The sequence below is a fragment of the Columba livia genome, chromosome 19 (genome assembly GCF_036013475.1).
Source record: "Columba livia isolate bColLiv1 breed racing homer chromosome 19, bColLiv1.pat.W.v2, whole genome shotgun sequence".
Taxonomy (NCBI): domain Eukaryota; kingdom Metazoa; phylum Chordata; class Aves; order Columbiformes; family Columbidae; genus Columba; species Columba livia.
Genome location: NC_088620.1, coordinates 8,918,259 through 8,939,323, shown reverse-complemented (window position 1 = coordinate 8,939,323; position 21,065 = coordinate 8,918,259). Strand labels below are relative to the sequence as shown.

The window sequence follows — 21,065 nt, the reverse complement described above, 5'->3', positions numbered from 1 at the left end:
TTGGACACGTGCTTTTAGTGACTCAGATCTCTTCCCTCCTGTGGTGCCTGTGCTGCCCTGCTAGCCCACCTGGCAGAAAAACGCATCCCCCATCCACCGACCAGCTGTCCTGTGCCCTTTGCCCACTTTCGAACCACCAGCTCTTAGAGAGCAGAGTCGCGCTCCTCCCGACTTTCTGGCAGAGAAATAACAAGGAGTGTCTAGTTCGAGGGGTATTTTTCATGCAGGCAGGATTTGAGGGTTTGTATTTCTCAGGGAAATGGCATCTTTAAATCAAGTAAAAAGTATTTGCAGACTTGACATGAATTGCTTTTGCTAAAAAAACACATTAAAAGTCAGAATACTTCATTTTCGAATTTGACAAATGATACAAACAGTCCCAAATGATATTTTGTGTCTCTCTTTTCCTCCCCCACACCCTAATGTAAAAATACTTGAAACATTTTGCTGACCCTGAAATTCCCCCCTCTTCCTTACGAATCTTGTTTGCTACCAAGCTAAAACCCTTCTTAGCTTGTCCATACGCAAGAGACCATGGTGTGGGATGTGTGACCCCAGACATCTCCAGAAAAAGGCTTTGGGCTCCTGGCTGCTGCTCTCCACACCCTCTGATACCAGGTACAAAATTCCGGGGTGCCCATTTCTAAGAAGGAAAGCAGTGTCTCTGTCTCTCCTTTGTGATGTTAATGGAGCGAGACTCAAGGTATGACCTACTTTCCAGCCACAATGAAGCGCAGGATGGTTTTAACTCCTCTGTGCTCAGTTTTCCCAGTGTGAGCTCAATAAAATGTTTTGGACGTGTGCGTTTTCCTGCCAGCTGTCACCGCTTACTGCGGATGAGCCTCTTTGTCTACTCTGTGGTGTGGTATGTTCACATCTCTCCTGTGTAGAAGCAACAAGGACTTATTTGAGCAATTGCCTCATAGCTAGAATATCGTACTTCATCCTGAGCAGAAGCCAAGCCCTCAGCTCTCTGTAAAACCACATTTATTTTGTTGCAGTGTCGCACGCTGCAGGTCTTGCTGTAGCAGGAGTGTGTGTCTGCAGATGCTGCTCTCCCTGTCTTCTCCCTGGAGCCCGGCTCAGGAATTAGAGTCAGGAAAGTAGGTTGCAGGTGGTTTGTGGGGAAGGAATCCTGCTGTCATTTTGCTGTGTCTCCTCCCAGAACTCGGGAGCGTTTCTGCCACGTAAAGAGGATGAGAGAGTTCGGTTCATGTCCAGGCAGCTCGCTCTGTGCTGGGGGCTGGTGGAAGGTTTAGTGCTGGTTATAAAAGGCTCAGAAATGTACGTGTTTGGTGTGAGACCAAGGGATTAATTTGCTGTTTGTGCCTCTGAAGCAGAGCAACCCCTTATCATTGAATATTGTTATTAGTGTATTTTATTTTGCCCTCTGTTCTCTTCATGATGTAGCTAAAGAGAGGTCTGTTCTTCACCACAGTGAAGGCTGTTTTGATGGATACGTTCAGGTTTGGGATGAACATGTTTATCTCGGCAAGGGGATCAGCCTGAATTGCTCTGAGTAAGCTGATGTTAGGGAAAAGTTTGGGACCTGATACACAGTGTTGTAGATGTGCTTTGAAGAGGAGGAGTAGGCTTAGGTGCAATATGCAGATACCAGCTTCGGTGGTTAGACTTGGTGTTTGTCATCTGAAGGAGAGGCAGGGAGCTGGCAAGTTGGGGCTTTTCATGTGGGAGGGACCAGGCACAGCTGGTGGGGAAGTCACTGATGCAGTGATGGAGCCAACAGATGAACCTCGTAGTGCCATAAATTAAACGGTGCAATTAGCATGCCAGATCCACTTATCAGCTCAGACCTGGCATCAGCTGTGTGTCTTTGGTAGTCAAGATAAAGCTCACACACCGTGAAATCAAACTGAGTGAAAAGGGGCATCTTTCCAACAGCTCCACTCACGTGCAGGTTTGTGCTGTGGCTGGGAGGACCAGGAGCAGCAGGACTGATGGCTGTTTTGCTGTGGTCCAAACATGAACCAGGCTTGCTGTGCTGAACAGAGCGGCTGCTGGTGTCTGAGGGGCTCCCGGCACCCCTTGGCTGGTTGCCTCTGCTGACCTTCCTTTGAGTCCTGGGCAAGGAAATCATTCAGACCACATCACCAGCTTTTACTGACCCATCTCCTCAGCGTGTGCTCTGGAGCTAAGGAAATGAAAAATACTAATTTTGATTTGGGGTGCCTCTCAGCAGAGAGATGTCTGCTCTCAGCACTTGCTGCATCCTTTTACAGTCTTTAGTGTGTGCAGCTGGTGTGGTTTCTCCCTGTGGGTCTTGCTTGTTGGCTTCATGCCCCTTCAAGACTTTGGTACATGGCAGGAAAGGCAGGCAAGTGATGCCCAGTTGCCACAAGTTACTGGAGACCTTGGTGCCTCCTTCTCCACGGTGCTGCCTGTTTGCTGTTGATGCTTTGCTGACCTTGGAGGTCAGTGCCACAGGGCACCTAGATTTCTTGCTGTGATGCCTCCAATTATTCTCTATTTCTTGTTTGCCCTCCCTAAACCTGGTGCCTTCCTCCTGCAGCTCCTCCACCTGCTGCCCCGGTGACTCCACCAGATCTCACCTTGCGCAGGTGGAATCACAGAATCATTTTGGTTGGAAGAGACCCTCAAGATCATTGAGTCCAGCCAGGTCAGGGACCTTCTCCACTCCTGAGCAGCGGAGGAGGATTTGTAAGGAGTGGGTGGGCAAGGGTCACAGCACAGATAGAGAAGATGGTCAGCTCATGGACCACCCCTAGATAGGGGAGACATCTTTGAACTAGTCAGCCAATACTTATGAAAATATTTATTTTTCCCATTGGTTTCTATTTCCTGGGGGTCACTGGGGCTTGTTAAAAGTTGGCAGCCTGTGCCCAAAGACTCTGGGAAGGGGGTGATTTACTGGAGTTTTCTAGATTTTGAGGATGATGTTCCCAAGGTGTCTGCATTTGACAGAGTTGAATCTGTGGGTAAGAAGCAATGGTTACTGTCTCTTTTCATAAGACAGCTGCTGTACTGCTGGCTAGCTTTATCTGTTATTGAGGAAAGCTATCTGGTGGGTATTTAGCCTCTCTCCTAATCCTTCTGAAGAGATTGATTTGGTTCTTAGGAACAGGTGCTTGGGATAAACTCTTTGAAAAAATTGCTGCTTCTACTTACTTTCTAGGACTAGAGTTTATAATAAATAGAAAAGTTACATTAAAATTGCCTGCAATTCATGCAACTTCTCCTCTGGCTGAACCTGCTCTGGCACCTGCGCTGTCCAGTAACGAGATCCCCTTGGAAGTGTTAATACTTCCCGGTGATTAATCCCGCCGCTTTTTGCTGTGACTGCGTGTTATCGGCTCGCAAGCAGACGCGCTGAAGCTGCTGGACTCGCAGCCAGTCCCAGTTCCCTCCTGCACGTCTCCATTGTGATTTACAGACGGTGATGCCAGGAGATGATGGAAAACATGATCCATCACCTGCGGATACGTGTGTGCTGAGTGTGGCCTCGCCAGCTGCTCTTTGAGGCTGGACCCACGTTGTGGCTGCTCCTAGGAGTGCAGACACCTATAGAAACACTGTATTTGTGCTCGTCTATTCTTGGCTCTTGTTTGGGGTGTCTCCTGTATTTCTGTTCCTTCTCTTACTGCCTTGGGGGAGAAGCAAAAGCACCTCTGTCACCTGCTCCCTGAGAGACCATCTGGAAAAGATTCAATAAATCCACTAAAAGGCCATTAAGGAGCAATGACAAGGTGGGGAGGATCCTGAGGAGCAGAGTTAGCTTTTCCCTGCTCTAGTCCCTGGGTTTAGAGATCTGGGGCTAAGTTTGAAGCAGTTTTGAGGCATTTTCCTTGGTCAGGGTTTCATCATCATGTAGTTCTGAAAAATGCAGCGTCGTACATCTTGCTGAACCGGCACACAGAAATCGTGAGCTCCGAGGTACTTTAAGAAACAGATTGCTAATTATTTATGTTAGCATAACGTTCAGAAAGGAACTTTCCCTTCTTTCTTTGCTTTCTTTTATACCCAAAGGAATAAGCTAGTTTTATAATTTATTCCAGGCTTTGCCAGAACACGAGTTATCAAGCACTTATCACAAATTTGGCCTCTGTCTCTGCGAACAGATGTCAGTCAGAGCTTGGTAGTGGAGGTGGTGATACAGAAAGCAGCATTGAATCAAGTTATCGTGAAAGTGGGGAAGAAGTGCAGCCGTCCTGAGCACGGCTGGGCTGGCAGGACACGTGCCCAGGTCCCCAGCACCATGGGAGCACAGTGGGTTTGATGGTCGGCCATCCTGCTCGCAGGAGGAGTTTATTTCATTGCACTTAAACACTTGAAGTGCTATCAAATACAACATCCTAAAGCTACCAGATCTCCATGTTACATCCGTTAAGATGCAAAAAGGGCTGCAAATCAATTCATTTATTCTTCTTGGTGAGGTTATCTCCTAAAATCTTCTCTTTTGCTATTTTTTCAGCTTTCACAGCTTTTCCAGCACCGGTTTGCCCATCACCTCTGTTTTGTTCTGGGCTGTTGGCTGTGCAGCCGGGGATGCTTCGTGCTTGTCAGACAGCTCCTTTGATCTATTTCTCTTATTTCTAATGATAATTCCCTCCTTGTTCTGGCCTAACCCACAGTGGCTTCTGCAAGTTTTCAGCTGGAGCTGGGGGAAAAGTAGAACAGAATAATGGTACCTAGGCAAAGGTTATCTAGGGGATCACAGCACTAATGATGTGGGAATTAATGAATGATGGGGTGTTTGGCTGAGGGAAGGGCTGCCGTGGTTTGAGCAGACTGTTGGTAGCATTGAGCCTGTTACGAAGACAGGACTGGAACAAAGATCTCCAGCCATAGGAACATTTACAGGCACCATGGAACTATCTGATGGGGTCCCCCATTCCCTTCTATTTTGTCTTTGAATTTGGAAACAAAGCGATGAGCGTATCAAGCATCTCTCGTCTCAGCTTGTACCAGAAACCAGAGCTCCGCCTGATGACAGCACAAATCCATCTTAGCTCACTGGAGACTAATTGTGCTGTTAGTAGCAACATCCAATGTGGATGTTTGAGATTATCTTTTGACTTGAAGCGTGCGCTCTTCCCAGGCTGCCGAGGTTTATAAGTGAGCTATTAAGTTGTGAGGATGGAGAGAAGGAATGCAATCATTGCCATGGGTGCAAAAGATTAAATTAGAAGTCTCCGACTGCGATGGTTCTTAGTTTAAATTGTCTCCTGTTGCTTATGTTCAAACTGCTGATGTAATGCGAATTTTCTGGTCCTAAAAAATGTCGGAACAGGTGTCTCAGATATAGATACTCTGCTCCTCAGGTCCTGGCTTGTGCTGCCTCTCTTGCCATCCAACACCTCAGCATGTTTTTTTCCTGATCTCCAGCACCTCCTGCTGATGGAGTCTGGCCCTTTCCACACAGTGATGCTGCTACCGCTCCTCCCTAAGCCAGGCTTGGCAGCACTCAAGGACAGGGCTTATATCTGAGTGTAGCTATGCCCTGAACACTCCCTACACAACTGTGTCACCTGCAGCTAAGTTTGCCAGACATCCTGCATAATACATATTACACAGTAAAACTATATGTTTCATTTGAAATACTCTCTTTTTGTAGTATTTTTTATGGCAGCCTGTTACCAGGCAATGAGAAAAAGGCCCCTGGGCAGGTGGAGGTAAATCATGGGTGCACACTGTGGGCGCTCAGCATCTCTGTGCGCCAGCGTGGGACACTTGCTGTGTCCAGGTGTTTAATCCCCAGGGATTCAGTGCCCAGGTCTGGCAGCCTTCTCCCAGCTCTGGAATCCCAGGTTTCAGCTGGGTTTGCAAGCCCCTCTTGGGGAAGGGATGGCAAAGTGTCAGGTTGTGGTGGAGGTTGGGTCAGTCGTTGTAGCTAACAAAGTGCTGAGATCTTCTATGGTGAGTACCAAGTGCCTGGGGGCTTGCAGATCCCATCGGTGGGCTGGGGGCCTAGCTGTTTCCACCTTGGTAAAACAACCTGGGGACAAACCTGGTAAACTCACAGCAATTGCTTAAAATCACTTTAAATGGTGCTGTTGAGGAGGAGCTGATAAGAGGGTTTTTCATCAGTACTGACTGCATGGTTGGCTTGTGTTAGAAAAGCCCCATCTCAAATAAAGAATATTTCAGTTGAAGCATCATAGGAAGTGCTGCAGTAACTCACAAACAGGGGTTTGCTCTGCTCTCTGTGTGCCTTGCAGGCTCTTCGCTTAAGGAGTTTGCATCATTGTGGCTTGTGGACACTGACAATAGTTTTTTCTTTTGCTGGAACACTAAAGGCATTTCATTTCCTCTGTATGCACTTGAATTTTTAAGAATCATTTGGTTTGAGGGCTCTATTCCTTATCAGGGTAACTGCAGGGTATCAGAGGAAGTGTGTGCACCCGCTCACTGGATATTCTCCTCAAATAAGATACTCTGAACAAAAGTTAATTTTGCACATACAGAGTAAACTGTTTACCTAGAAACTCCTTCAGCTATTAGGAAACACCAGACACCAGTACGTGAATTATTTCTGCCGGAGAAGCTCTGGCAGATAATTTCTAGCATAAGAGAGGGTTTTATTGCTTACTGTACCCTGAGAAAGCGATATATGCCTTCCTGTAAGCACAGGGTGCTGCTCGTCAGTGGCCAGACCCAGCCCCATTCACTATGTATAAATAGCCCTATAAACAGGCAGATATTTTGGATTTTCTTATAAGCTAAGCAAGGCTCAGCAGCTCTGGAGGGGCATCTGAACTGATGATTTTCAGTGGATGCAATTTCTAATATAATCACAGGTACAAAGTTTAAAGCAGTTTGAACATTTGCTGTTTTTACACAAGACTTGTCTGTGGTTTGGATACAGGAATTTGCATTTAATCTCATCTTTTGCACCTCTCTTTGCTTTTGCAATTAGGATTTTAGCAACCGCTGGGACCGATTTTGACCTGCGGACCCTGCGAGCCGTCCGGGTGTTACGACCTCTGAAGCTCGTGTCGGGAATCCCAAGTGAGTGTCATGATAATGTCATCTTCAGAGGAGCTCTATGGCTTTTGGGGTGTCACACGCTCTTTCTGAGCAACATTTTCTCCCTCTGCTTCATCACGGTCTGTGGCTCCTGCCCTTGTGAGGTTCTGATTTTGTGTCTCCCCATTTTGGGTACAGCCTGCTAATTTTCACCACTACCTTCCCAAATTTTGCAGGTGAGCAGGAGGGGTTGGGGTTCAGCAGAGCCTTTAGGGCTGAGTGGATTCTCTGGGGTGTGAAGACCCAAATTTGCAGCTTTCAGGCTCCCAACCCCGAGTGTGGATCTTCTAACAGCTTCTACCAGCTGAGCATCCTGCATTGGGGATTTTACCCCTTAGATAAGGTGAAATAATGAAGGGAAGGAGCAGGTAGGACTTGGTGCTGCCTACACAATAGGCAGCTTGATATATTAATATTTTAGATGCTAATGTGAAGGGTCTGAATGCTTCGGTGAGGAGCTACATCACACCTTGCTGAGGCCCTGGAACCATCAATATCCCCACACTGTTGCTTACAGCCTTGTTTTTAGCCATGCTGTGAAAGCTGAGCATGCTGTGGTTTTTCCTCCTGTACAACCTAGAGCTGCACTCATACAAAAGCATGGTGTGTGCTTTTCTTCTACACTCTTAAGTATTTTTCCTCTCCAACAGATCTTCAGGCTTTATTTTTACACATGTACCTGATTGACCTTTGTAGTGCTGTGCAAGGTGACGAGACAATGATGAGCATTCTCCATACGTTAGGAGAGGTCACCAAGGTGTCTTTCAGCAGCTGCTTATCAATTAATTTTTTTGTTGTTATGTGCAACTGGACAATGTTATCTGACATTTCCATCTCTCCAGCCTTATCTCCCTTGGTTTTAATTGAAAATGAGTGTTGCTGCCAGTGGAAAAGCTGTGGATGGGTCGCCCTGGAGACAGGGGTTTGTTTCTGCAGAAATGGGGTGTGGAGGACATGGCAGCATCGTGGCTTTTTTGTGCCTTATGGAGGGGAGGCAGCTCCTGCACAGCTCAGTGCATCCTGCCCCCGGGACAGTGGGTACCGCAGCAGCGCCCAGCTCTGCTCCTGCATCCACGGAGCTGCCTTAAGGACTGGGCCCAGCTCCAGGATGAGTTTTAAGACTCCACCGGCTTCAGGAAAAGTCATCTTTTTGGTCTCTGAAGCTGGAGAGAGCTTTGAATCGGTGATTTCAACAAAAGGAGTCAGAAAAAGATAAATCTCCTGCTTGTCTCTCTCACATCTTGAGTATATTATGGCTGTAGCAGCATCTTTATTGCACCCTGGGAAAAGCAGCATTGCTCGATATTGCCAATCCTTAGAACCCCCTCTCTCCTACCTCACCCCACCCCAAGCCCTTGTTTTCCTTCCCTCGCCGTTTACGTGTTTTGCTTTGTCCCCACAGGCTTGCAGGTTGTCCTCAAGTCCATCATGAAGGCGATGGTGCCCTTGCTTCAGATCGGGCTGCTCCTCTTCTTCGCCATCGTGATGTTTGCCATCATCGGGCTGGAGTTCTACATGGGCAAGTTTCACAAAACCTGCTTCTCTAACGAGACGGGTGAGTGTCGAGCTTCACTGCCACCCCAACATATCATCTTGATGCTTCCAGCCCCCTCAGTTTGATTGGGATGCTTTCTATCCTGCTCTTATGTTGCTTTTCCTTGTCTATGTTGCTTGCATTTTTCCCCCTTTTTACCCACCTATATTCAGAGTTAACAAGCTTTTGTGCTTGGTCCACACAAGAGTGAGATGAAGGTTCTGAGGTCTGCCTCTCATGGGATTATTTTTTTCATAGCAGAAATGCAGAACCACATGCCTGTTGTTCCAGCTTGTTGAAGGGAGGGGGGTTTTGTCGTTATCTTTTTGATTCCTTGGTGTCTGTTTACATTTTCATCAGTTTTAGCTCTATAAACAGCTGCTGAACACTGACTTTCCTTGCAGGGTTTCTGGAGCAAGTTGCATGGGTATGAGAACATCAGGGAGAAACAGTGAGGTTGGGAAGACTGGGAGTGACCAAAAAAAGGGGGGGACACACAACAGATGGAAGGCAAGAAGCCCTTTGATGGAGAAAGGATTTAAGCGTCCTTCGAAGAGAGCAGGGCAAGGGAAATTGGGTAAATGTGTCTGCATGGGGATGAATGATTAACCCCAGAGATGGAGGTGGAGTGATGCCCAGAGACCCTCGCTGGGACCTGCTGCTGTGCCAAAGCCCCCTGCTTGTCCACAGCTCAGAACTTATCCCAAATTAAAAAAAAAAAAAAAAAAAAGCAAAAAAACCCAGAACCCACCCATTTTTTAGTGTAATTTTAAAATATTCCTTTACAGCAGTGATAATATATGTTGGTTATCTGGGCTATCCACAGACAAAAATGTTATTTTTGTCTGCAAAAGATTGCAACTTAAAGTACAATTGACCGTCTTTAAAAACACAGTCTTGTGTTTTCAGTGATTATCACTAATAGGTCGTAATATTGATTTATTTGTATGCATTCAAATGATAATAAACCAACATCCCAGCCAAATCTCTGGGCATCCTTCACAGCGCTTTCTAACAACAACATGGAAACAGTTTAATATATTCAGTTCACACAGAGCCAAATCACGGTGAGTCTTTTTGCTTATGTTCTTATGTAACGTTAGAAAACCAGAACACAACTTGTAAAGGACGGTCAGGTGTTAGAGATGGCTTGTGAGTGGAGCACAACGATTCTTGGGGAAAAAGAAGGAGTTTTTGGACTGGATTTGTAGAGGAGGAAGATCTTCTTGTGTGGGGGTGTGTTCATGGCGAGCAGAACAGGTCACAGCCCCCTGCGCTGCCTCAGCAATTACAGAGGACCAGTAACAGTGACAATACGGGTGTGCAGGGAGCACAAGCGCTCTTGGTGGGGTGGCGGAGAGAAAGCAATTACCAACAGGTTTGTGTTTTCTAGGAGCACTTTCAGGTCTGTTAAATTGCAGCCTCAGAATGAGGTGGGTGATTTTTCTCTTTGCATCCTTCATTTGCAGGGAGCAGCCGCAGGCTGAGCTCTGAGGATCTTGCTACCCTCTTTCCCCAAAAATAAGACAGGGTCTTATACAATTTTTGCTTCAAAAGGTGCTTCCTTTTTTACATGTATAGCGGCCTGGACACTATTCAAATTGACCGATTTTTTTTAATGAACTGTAACTAGGGCTTATTTTTGGAGTAGGGCTTATATTTTGAGCATCCTGAAAAATCATGCTAGGGCTTATTTTTTGGGGTAGAGTTTTATATTTGGGGAAACAGGGCAATGCACTGACTTTAGCCATTGGGCTAAAGAGAAAAAAGATTAAAATATATATATATATATTCTTTTTTTCCCCTCTTCTCAGAAACTAGTTAACTTAAACGGGAAAAGACAGCCCAAATCTGTTTGCATTCTCTGCAGACAAGGCTCTGACATCAGTGGTGACTGAGAGATGGCTCTGCCAGGCTCGGGGACAGAGAACAGATTTTAGTCACGTGTAATGTCGTGTGTAGGTGACTCTCGCTTGCTGGGCAGCCCCCAGCTGGGAATCGGGAGCGCAGCCGAATAACTCTGCATCGCAGCACCTGGTATCTCAGTGGGGGGACACGGCGTGGCCGGCCTCATCCCCCCGAATCCCCTCGCTGGGCAGTGTGGGAAAGCGCCTGCGTTTACAGGCACCGGTCTCTGCTTTTCTCAAGGGCTGATGAACTGGTTGTTGGATGAATTACAGGGATCGATTCACCCCGCTCGGCGGGAAATGGGGTGATGGTTTTTCTGGAAAGGCAGAGAGCGGTGAGGTTTCCTGGCGCTGCGGTCCCTTGTGAGCGGAGCAGCAAGAGCATCCCACAAAACCATCAACCGAGCTTTTTAAAGCCTAAGTGCTCATCGTCTCCAAAGAGGTGCATTAATAAGGCCGGCACTGAATACTGCGGGCTCCAAAGGCTGGTTTAGGGGTGGAAATGTGAACCTTGTTGAAGAGATGCCTCTACCAGAAGGTTGTATATTGGAGGATGATGCCCCAAATTGAGCAAACGCTTGGGATTTTTCCTGAAATCAGGAGCTGTACGAGAGGTACCAGCTGTTACTTCAGGACATCATGGAAGGAACCGAGTAGAGGTGTCAACAGCAATGTTGCTCAAGCCCTGGGTAGGTCAGTAATAAACTGCAATCAAGAGGAATGTTGGGGACCAAAATATGGCAAAAGGGTCATTCAAGGCCTCTGCCACTCAGCCTGTTCTAAGCCAGTGAAAACTTTATTTGAATGAAAAATGGGTAAAAATGAATGGCAGTGCATGTTCCAGCGGATGCCTGACTTGTTTTCCTCACCCCACATCCTCCTGTTGCGCTGAGACATGATTTTGAAGCAGCTGAGCCAGCCCAAGTGCTCCAGGGTAGGAGGGCATCACGTTTGATTCCCTGGATTCCCTGTTTCCCTTGAGACTCTGCTTTTCTCTGTCATCTCCAGCCACAGGATAGGGGCACCAGTTCTGGTTTCCTTTACAAAAAGAAAAAAAAAAAAAAAAAGAAAAAAAAAAAAAAAAGGAAACCAAAACCCCATAGTCCTACTTAGTAGACATGCATTGTATTTTCAAGAGCATTACCCAGCAACAAAAGGCCAAACAGACATAAAACCGGATTCTCTTTCAAGGCACACTCTCAAACGGTCTGTGAGAGCCGGATTCAGTGTTTTCTTTTTGTAGGCTTCTCTTAGTAAGCCCTTGTGAAAGCCTGTGGTGACCCATATGGGAGCTGCAAAGAGATGCCCTGTATTAAGGTGTTGAGCCAACAGGAAAACATGTCACACAAACACACATATATATATATATTTATCCTGGAGCCATAGTGACAATTTTGTTTTCCTCCTGCAGACTTTGCTCTATGGAATGATTATTCCTAATTATTGTTAGTGCTGATCTTGTTTTCCCCCTGATGAATCTGATTTTGTGCAGTTTGCTGCTCTGTTACCGTAACATGTCACTTTTAAAACCCTTTAATATTCCCCAAATTGCATCTCTGTGTAAACAGGAATATTACTTGCTCTATTTATTTACTTTGAAAACCCAGCACTTCAGTTTTCCGAACTGCTCTGTGTTGGTGCTCGCAGCGTCTCTGGGGGGCTGCAATGCTCCAGATTCTACAGCTGACTCTGGAAGACGCTGACCAACCTTCTGGCCAGCCCTTGTGGTCCTTAGTGGTGAGAGACCCTTTCTCCTTTGACTTCTTTGAGAAACCCCATCCCTGCTGCACGCAAGGTTGCCAGCTGGACGCTTTCCCTGCCATGGGTACCTGCGCTCCATAGCTTTGCCCTTTTGAGCAGAAATATGAGGTTTACAGAGGAGCTGGAGCTCTTAGGCTACTCGCAGGCTGCTGTGGTGGCACCGCCTTCTGCTGAAGCCAAGGGATCCTCATGCAGCTGAGGTCTCACGTCTGTATCTGGGCAACTTTGGGCTGTCCACAAGCAGGTCTTGCTTAAGCCACTGGTGTAAATTTGCCCTTTTGCTTTAATGTTATTGTGCCAGTAGTTAGCCCTTAGCTATGCTCTGTGAGGGTCTGTTGTTGGCTCATGTGTTTGGAGTGTGCACCGTCCCTAAGGTCTTACTTTTAACATGCTGGGTTTTTTTGTGCTATTTGTCATATATGCCATGGCTGAACACTTGGACAAACTTTAAATTATAGGCACTGCAGGGATAGTTTTGCTCCACCCTGCCACTAAACCATCTCTTACAACATATATAAATGATTACATGTGTGTAATGACTTCTACACGCCCGTAGCAGCACGGGGAAGCCTGAACTGGAGCAGACGTCCCTGCAGCGGTGCAGGAAGGATGCAGCAGCACCAGCTGCTCTAATGGCTTCAGTCGGTGACTTTTTCCTGGTTGTTGTTCTCTGCAGGTGACGAGGTGGGAGATTTTCCGTGCGGAGAGGAGCCCCCTGCCCGGCAGTGCGAGAGCGGGACCACCTGCAGGGAGTACTGGCAAGGGCCCAACTACGGCATCACCAACTTCGACAACATCCTCTTCGCTGTGCTCACCGTCTTCCAGTGCATCACCATGGAGGGATGGACCGACATCCTCTACAATGTGAGTCTGATGGGGCATCTCCTGAGATGCTGTTGCACAATGTGTTAGTTTGGAAATGATTGTTCTGGAGAGAAAAAGAACAATAAGTAATTTTGTTTGGGCGTTTTCCCCTTGTTGATTAGCACCTCGCCCTGCTTTTTAGGAGGATTGTTCCTGTTTTCTTGAGGGTTGTTTTGCAGGTCCTGGAAAAGCCTTTGAACCACTGCTGTGGCCTGTGGTGGTTTGAGGCTGCAGATTTGCTTACCTACAACGTGATGTCCTGTGTCAAGTGTGGTGTTAGCATCTGTAAGAATTGGTATGTGTCCCTCCAAGGTGCTGGTGTGCTCAGCTGTAAGATGGCTGGATGTGTAGGAGAAAGTTCTCACAATGTCTCATAGAAAATGACTTACTAAACTGCACAATACAGGGTGGCAAAACTAGTGAACCATTAATATTTTGTACCTAGAGGTTTCCTCTCCTGGCCAGGTCTATCCTTCCTGTCCAGACTTGTAGTCTACATCAATGAACAGCACCAGCTGGATGTGAGCACTGACATCCGGTACTAGTTTGGGCAACTCCAATACCATTTTACAAAGCCTTGTTGGTCACCTTCATGCTTGGCATGACTCCATTGGCTGTAGAGAAGATACATCAGGTTGAATTTCCTCACCAGGGTCTTTGCTGGCTGTATCTCCTGCCAGCTGGGACCAGGACTGTCATAGCCGCTTGAGGTTGGAACCTCTTGATTGGTTTTACTGTTTCAAATTTTACAAAGAGTAGGGCAACCTCACGCAGTTAGCAAGATCTGAATTGGCTCTGCTGTCTTTCAGGCAGAGCGATGCTCTCATGTGTGTCTGTAATTTAAACCTACCCTTTCGAGGCATCCTGTCTTGAGATGCAAGCACTAACCCTTGCTAACCAGCTGGGAATGGAGCCTTTCAGCTGGTTTCCAGTGTCCGTACCATATTCCGTTGCAAAATGTGGCAGCTGCTCTTTGGGAGCTGTACGGGGCCCGTGTGTCTGTTGCAGACCTGTTGTCCCCAGTTTTGTGATTTGCTTAGATCTTCACATGTTTCTGAAGTCGTGTTGATAGCAATGTGTGGCTGCACCGCCTTCTTCTGTCTGTTGACTGTAGAAGGAAGGATCATCTGACAGCCAAAGGAAGGACAAACTGACAGCCACACATAGATGATCTGAATTATCCCCTGGTGTTCTAGTCAGAAGTGCCAATGTGGACAAATAACTAAGGTAGGCATTAATAATGTTTCCAGACCATTTCACTGGCTGGTAGGACTGCAGAGTGTTCAGTCTGCTTCGTTATAGACTCTAGACCCATGCTGGGCTCTTTTGCAGGCTTTTCTGTGGGGGTTTCTGTAGCAACAGGAAAGTATTATTAATATCAACCACAGTAAATTGCAAGGTACAAATCAGAGGTGTTTGAAGTCAATATACCTGATATATTACCTTCTCTGTTTATTGCTCAGTTCCTCCAGTTCTTCCCAGTCTCTACCTGCTTGGAACAATGTCTAGAAGAGCCCATTTCCCACACTGCTTGTCCTCCCTTTGCCCTGAAACTTCATCACACAACCAGTTACTCCCATTCTCATTCAGCAATCCTGCTCCATCCTTCTAGTGCCAATCGTTGTAAGAAAAGCCCATTAGCATCCTGACTGGAATTGATTAATCAATATGTGGTGTATTAGATCATCTTCTCCCAAACTGCCTTTTGTACCACATGCAAAAACCAGAGCTTACTATTGGGATATCGATTTTGGGGGTTGCTTTGAAGATTATTATAGCATCATTCTTGATACCCATTAATCTAATTGGAAAGAGATGCCCGGATGAGATGCAGCGGGTATTTGTTGTGCAATGTCAGACCTTGCCCGAGACCCCAAGTTAGGGTTTAATGCTTGGCAGGCTCAGGTCTCTGGCAGGTATGAGGGTCTCTGCATGTTCTGTGTGTTGGGTGGGGGGTGAGGGTGTATGTTGTGCTACAGAACCACTTGGCAGATGCTGCTCATGTAACTACTAGAGCAGACAGCTCTGTCCCCTGTCCCTGCCCCACGTGCTGTGTCACCCCATGCCCGTGCTGCTCCGCTTGCCAAGGAGCTGGCTGAACTTTTGCAGGTTAGTAGCCGAGAAAAGCCGTGAGTGGAGAAAATCCACTCTGTGCAGCCCTTCACTTTTTCAGAGCCTCAGTCATCTGCTCTTTTCTGGCTGCTCGGCTTTCGTCTTGGTTTCTTCTGTGCCCACTCTAAGTTCGACAAATTTAAAAATGAAACAAAAGCCCAAACCACACTGAAGCAATGATGGAAAAACCAGTGTGGTGGGTGTTACAAAGATGCAGTTGTCAGGCTGTGCAGAGGTTGCAGCAATGCAATCAGCCCATCTTTACAACACCAGTCAACCCAGCAACTGCACAGTAATGCCGCCCGAGGCAGTTGGGTCCTTACTGGACCCGTATTGGCAAGAAGCTGGAAGATGTTACATCTTGCCCCCAGAACCTGAACGGTGTGGTGAGCAAGCATGTATGAGGGTCCTTCCCATTGGTTTTGGAAGATCGATAAGTCAGGCAGAATATTTAGGCTCAGACAACGGCTGAATGCCAGAGGTTATTACTTGTTTAGGAAGCTTTGATTCACCACTTGGCTTTTCCACTGCTGAGGAGAATGTTTTTGGTGAGGAAACTTTTGCAATGGTGGAGCTGGTTTCCCTCCTCAAGGAAACCAGCATTCCCTGATGCAGGATACTCATCAGAGCTGAGCTATGAACCTACTTTCAATGTGCTGCTTAATTAAGATTTGCAAAAGGCTGTGGGACCACAAAAGGCAAGATATGGTCTATGTAAACTGTGATTATGCATCAGTAAAAAAAGAAAAGGCTGGTGCTTTTGTTGCACTAACTAGAAAGTGGGAAAAGCTGCTGTTCCTCAGGCTTAGCAGAGCCCTTCCCTCATTCCTCCGTTTGTGTGCCCGCTGTCTTGTGTTGGCTTGGTTTAGTTGGGGTAGGTTTTGTTGCCTTGCTTGTGCAGACCCTCTCCCTTCCTGCTGCTCAAGCAGACAGCCCCACATGGGGTCTATTCTTAGGGCTGAAATTCCTTTGATGCCAGGCAGTCTAGGACTGAGACCCATTACAGGGAAGCTGAGGTTAAGACCGGCTTCCTTAATGGGTCATTCATTTCCTTCTGGAAAATGGTGATTGATTGATTGATTGCTCTGCATCAATAGGGCTTTGTTATTGCTTCTCTTTTCCTGCTACTCCATTTGCTGTGGGGTGTTCGGAAGAGTTGGGTGTTTAGTTTGCAGTGGTGATGGCTGCGCTCAGCTGAAGGGTGAGGTGAACTTTACCAGTTCAGCATTAATTTAACTCTGTCTTGAAAGCAGCTTGGAGAACAAAATGTGGGTCTGTGGTGGCATCAGGCAAGCTCAAAGGTTTGGTATAAACCAATGTTCAGGAAAGAGGGAGCTTGGGCTCGAGTGTGGTGCTTTGGCTCCAGTCTTTCCAAAGCAAAGAGCTTTGTTGTGAAGGGTTGTTTAGTCAGTTCTAAAGGATTCAGATGACTTTATAGGCGGTCCAGATGCAGCCTTCCTACAGATTGAGAGAAAAATAGCATCAAAGGCTAGACTTTGCAGCAAGTAATCCACCTTGCAAGTATTCACTCCTTCTCCTGTGATAAATGGAGGAATTATGAGGGAAGGGAGAACACAAGTTCACAAATCTCAGCCCAATTTTTCCCTGCTGATCCTCTGTTTATACTTTCACAGAGTTTTATTTTAATTAGGGCCAATGAAAGCTTTCTAGCAAGATTTTATCTGGAAAGTGATTTATGCTTAAAGCAAAAAGACTGAATCATCAGTTGGGTGAAGTGCTATAAGAATAAGCTGGGGAAAACTCCTTCTTGAATCAGCAGCACGACAGCACCAGAGTAATTGCTCCGAACAAGCTCTCCTGGGGGCTGCAGATTTGTCAGCTCTGACCTGTTTCTACTCACAAAGCTCCAAGGACCAACAGGTGTTTTAGGAAAGCTGTTGTGTCCTGAGGACTGGGAAGCACCTTTTCTTCAGCAAATGAAATGCACTTACCTCTTGCGAATTCAAGGCTTCAGCATGACCCGAAACACACTGGTAGCCTTCAGTGAGATAGTTTGGGCAGACCTAGCACTGGAACTGGTTTAGCTTGGAGCTCAGTGCTTTTTGTTGCATACTCAGTGGATTGGGAAGATTTCTGAGCTCTTTGCTGTGGTTGTTACAGTTCAAACTAGCTGGTCTGTACCCCTCCGTGAGGTGTAGTCACATCTCTGCAGTGAAGGTCCATTAGGAGCTTCCAGGGAGCTGAGGAATATGGTTTGTGGTCCCAGGTCTCCTGCAGAAAATTGTGGGTCACACCTGATTCATCTGAAGTTCACTGAAGTCTTGATGTTGGCTTTCAAAGAGCTGGGTTTTCACCTTTTATCTTTTCTCTACAGAAGTTCAAAGCTACATGATGGAATTTGCTTTGCAAAATAGGGGCTCCGTGCAGGAAAGGAGAAATGTCAGAGTGTACACTCGCTCTCTTTTGATCTTAATGGCAAGAGATTTTCATGTGTCTTCTATATTTTGTTGTCAAATATTAGTGTCCAGTGGGTATTTCAAGACTGTGGATGAGGCCTAACTTAATATGCCTCTAAGTAGGAATGAGCAGTTCAAATAAAATGTAAGTTTACCCTAAATTGGATCCCAACTAGAACTTTATCCTCACTGAATTTAGAATAGCTTATGATTCACTTGGTATTTCTCTTTGAATTTCTTGATTGCTATAAAGGTACAGAAATGGAAGGCCATAATGTAACAGTTTTATTTCCAGCCCAACACAGAGGTGGTTGTGTTGGCGGGATGGCGAATGTGTTGGCGGGGATGAAGAGAATTTGTTTGACCCAGTTGTTTGGAGACCAAAGACATATATGATTCCTCCTGGGATCAAGACCCACCATGCTTTCAGTCACCCTTAAACCTGTGAGTTAAGGCTTTTAAAGGTGACTTAAGTGGCTTTTTGCTGGCCTTTTGCTCATGATTGTGCTTTCCTGTGAGGTTATGCACTTGGCTTTCCTGATGTGTCACACCTGCTTTGGTACAGCAGTAAATGCAATAGCAAAGTCTGTGGGACTGCGGGAAGGTGGCTTTGAAATGGCTCTTCTCTCTTAACACAGCTAACATGCTGTTGTCTGCTGTCTGTTAAAAGTGACCTGAGGCCACTAAGATACAAATCCAAAATTGTTTATAGTGATATTTGTGTGTCCTGGGGCTTGGCAGTCTGTGGCATCAGTGGCTGAGGAGGTTTGTGATGGGCTCGGTCTCCTGGGATTACTCCTTGTGCATGTGTGTGAGTATCAGCTCTCATTCTGAGTTAACATATTGAGGAGCAAAACTGTTTAGGCAGCAAAAGTGTGAGCAGACAGGAAAAGGGGGGGAAATGGCTGCTTTCCTTACAGTGTGTTAATAGGAAGAATAAGCACGAGGAAATGTTGTGTTTTGCTGCTCTGAATCACACAAGAAGTTGGTGATGTGGTTTCTTTCTTTTACGCTGCATTCTCTTTTGTGTCCAAAGGACAAGCTTTGCTCCAGTTAAATGTGGGGTGCCAGGACCCAGGACTTGGAGAGCAGCACCTGCAAAACAGAGTTAGGGACATGGTTTAGTGCTAGATCTAGGTTATGGTTGGACTCAATGATCTTGAGGGTCTCTTCCAATCAAAATGATTCTATGATTAACTTATTATCTATGATTGGCATTACCAGCTGCACAAAAGCCCCATGAAAAGAAGGATGCTCTGCCTTCACTTAGGCTTTCTGATATAGTGAGCTGGAACGCTCTCTGGGAGCATAGGATGTGGCCAAGGCTTCAAGATTTCCTGGGTCTTCAAAGAGGTGGCCATAGCCTTGGTGGAGATTTAATAATGCAGCACACAGTGGGAAGTGAGGAACAATAGCTGAAAATGATCAATAACTGCTAAGAGTGGTGTGAAGAAATGTGCCACCACAGCCTTATCTGTAGCAAGGAGCCTGTTCTGCTTTCCCTTTTTCTAAGAGCATTTCAGATCCAAGAGCGCACAGCATCTGCCTCACAGCTGGGTTACACACAGAGTGTAAAACGTCCCCTGGGCCTGCCTGGGGGACAGATTACCCTTGGGACCTGGTGTTGAACTTTTCTTGTCACTGCACGTTTGCTCTTGGAAATGCACTGAGTGCCAAGGGAGATGCCCAGGACCAGACGCTGTGTTATGGAGCCAGCAGAGCGTGTGTAACACCATGGAGACGGGAGCTGAGTTCCTCTGCTAACATGGATGTAATTGTGCGCTCTTTCTCCTGGCAGTTTCATAAAAGAGAAAAAAATCCCCTAATGTTGTTAGTGTTGAATTGCATTCACTGTTGAGTTAGGATGACTTTAATCTGCTAATAAGAATCAGCCGTCTTCTACGTGCGCACAGAGGTGATGGATAACTCCGTGCTTCTCACTGCTGCTGCGGGGTTGGTGCTGATTTCTTGTGTTTTGGTACCATCAGTCTCTTAAAGGAAAGCTGGGCAGGGATGGTAGGACTGAGAAGAGGCAGCCAAGAGCCTGGCAGCAGCTTTGAATGCAGGATGGGTGCGATAGTGAATACCTGTGGGAGAAGAAAGGAAAAGATTAGACTGTGGATTGGTGTTTGTGCAGAACAGGTGCTGAAAGTCTGCACAAGGCAGGGACTGACTTAAAGGTCACCGAGCCCTGGCAAGAGAAGCACAGAACAGATCAGCCGAACTATTAAGCACAAAACCATGTCTGGAAGCCCTAGCTGTATCCTTGCAGTGTGTGAAACCCATCCTGACAGAGAGCACACGGACTGCACATTGCCCATGTCCCATTTATACCTGTTCTGAGGTCTCGGATGGGTTGATGGATAGACCTTCTGCCAGCTGGTTATAGAGGCATGAATTTCACCCTTGTTTCCTGCTGATTTTAAGCCTGTTCCATCCCATTAACTTGTAACAACACATGTTTTGCCTGAATGGCAGGGATGATTGTTATTATGTAGAAAAATTAGTTGTCTTAGGTCAATGTTTCCTCATTTAGATTATCATTATCGCTTCTGTGTGATAGTCATCTAGGTCTCAGCATATCTCTCAAGTCTCAAAAAGAATCACCTATTGCTTGTGCCCTGCTGCCAGGCAGAAACCTGGTGGCATAAGAGTAACAAAACATCTCTGTTCCCCAAAACCATCCCTAGATCTCCGTGTCTGAACTGTCCTGAGCATCTTGCTCTTGCACAGAAGGTGGACTGGATTTCTTGTCTCCCTTTTCCCCAGAGAGAAGCCTCACAACAGGCTTTAGAGTAAAATATTTGCTACTAATGAGACCTTGTCAGTTAATGTAGACAAGGTGGTGTATAATAAATTGGTGTGTTCATCAACACACTTGTAGTTCAGCTGCAAAATCCTTTGGAGATCACTGAGCAAGTAGCACAAGTTTCCCCTGCTGAACTGATCTGCTCTGCTGGCCCCTGTGAGGGGCAAAACACATAGTAAATGGAGGAATCTGTACAACGGTGCGGGATGATGAGCTGTCTGTACAACAGTCTTGTACCAGTCTCAATCCTGCCTTGGCTGCTATCTATTTATTTATGCTTTACTCCTGGATTTTGGAAGGTCATAAGGCCTGTTTGCCAAAGGGCTGAACTCCCAGATTTTTTAGGGATGCAGCGTTACTGCATGGCAGGCTTTTGCATATTTCTGGAAGGTTTTGCAGCAATCCAAAGATATTGTAATAGAAGAAGTGGAGTATGTCTAAGGCTAATATATCTTTGAAATGTTTAGATACCAAGATGGGTGCAATCCATGTCTCTGACCGTGCCTGGGTGTCCATCTGTCTGTAACCACAGACTGTCTGACCCTATGTCCACATGGACGTTTTCTCTAAGACTAGAAGAACCAGGACATTTCAGCCCCAATTCAGCAAATCACCTTGTTCAGAAAAGCACTCAAGCAAATGTGTAGAGCTGAGCA

The 21,065-nt window shown here is 46.3% G+C and overlaps 1 protein-coding gene across 15 annotated transcripts in view; it reads left to right on the top strand.

The window, feature by feature from the left end:
• The window catches only part of CACNA1B (calcium voltage-gated channel subunit alpha1 B), a 277,816-nt gene that overhangs the window by 91,245 nt on the left and 165,506 nt on the right, over window positions 1-21,065 (top strand). For all 15 annotated transcript variants that reach the window (XM_065035994.1, XM_065035985.1, XM_065035997.1 and 12 more), the window contains exons 4-6: window positions 6,896-6,987; window positions 8,408-8,560; window positions 12,884-13,071. In XM_065035994.1, coding sequence (XP_064892066.1) covers window positions 6,896-6,987; window positions 8,408-8,560; window positions 12,884-13,071 — 433 coding nt within the window. The remainder of the gene's footprint in view (window positions 1-6,895; window positions 6,988-8,407; window positions 8,561-12,883; window positions 13,072-21,065) is intronic.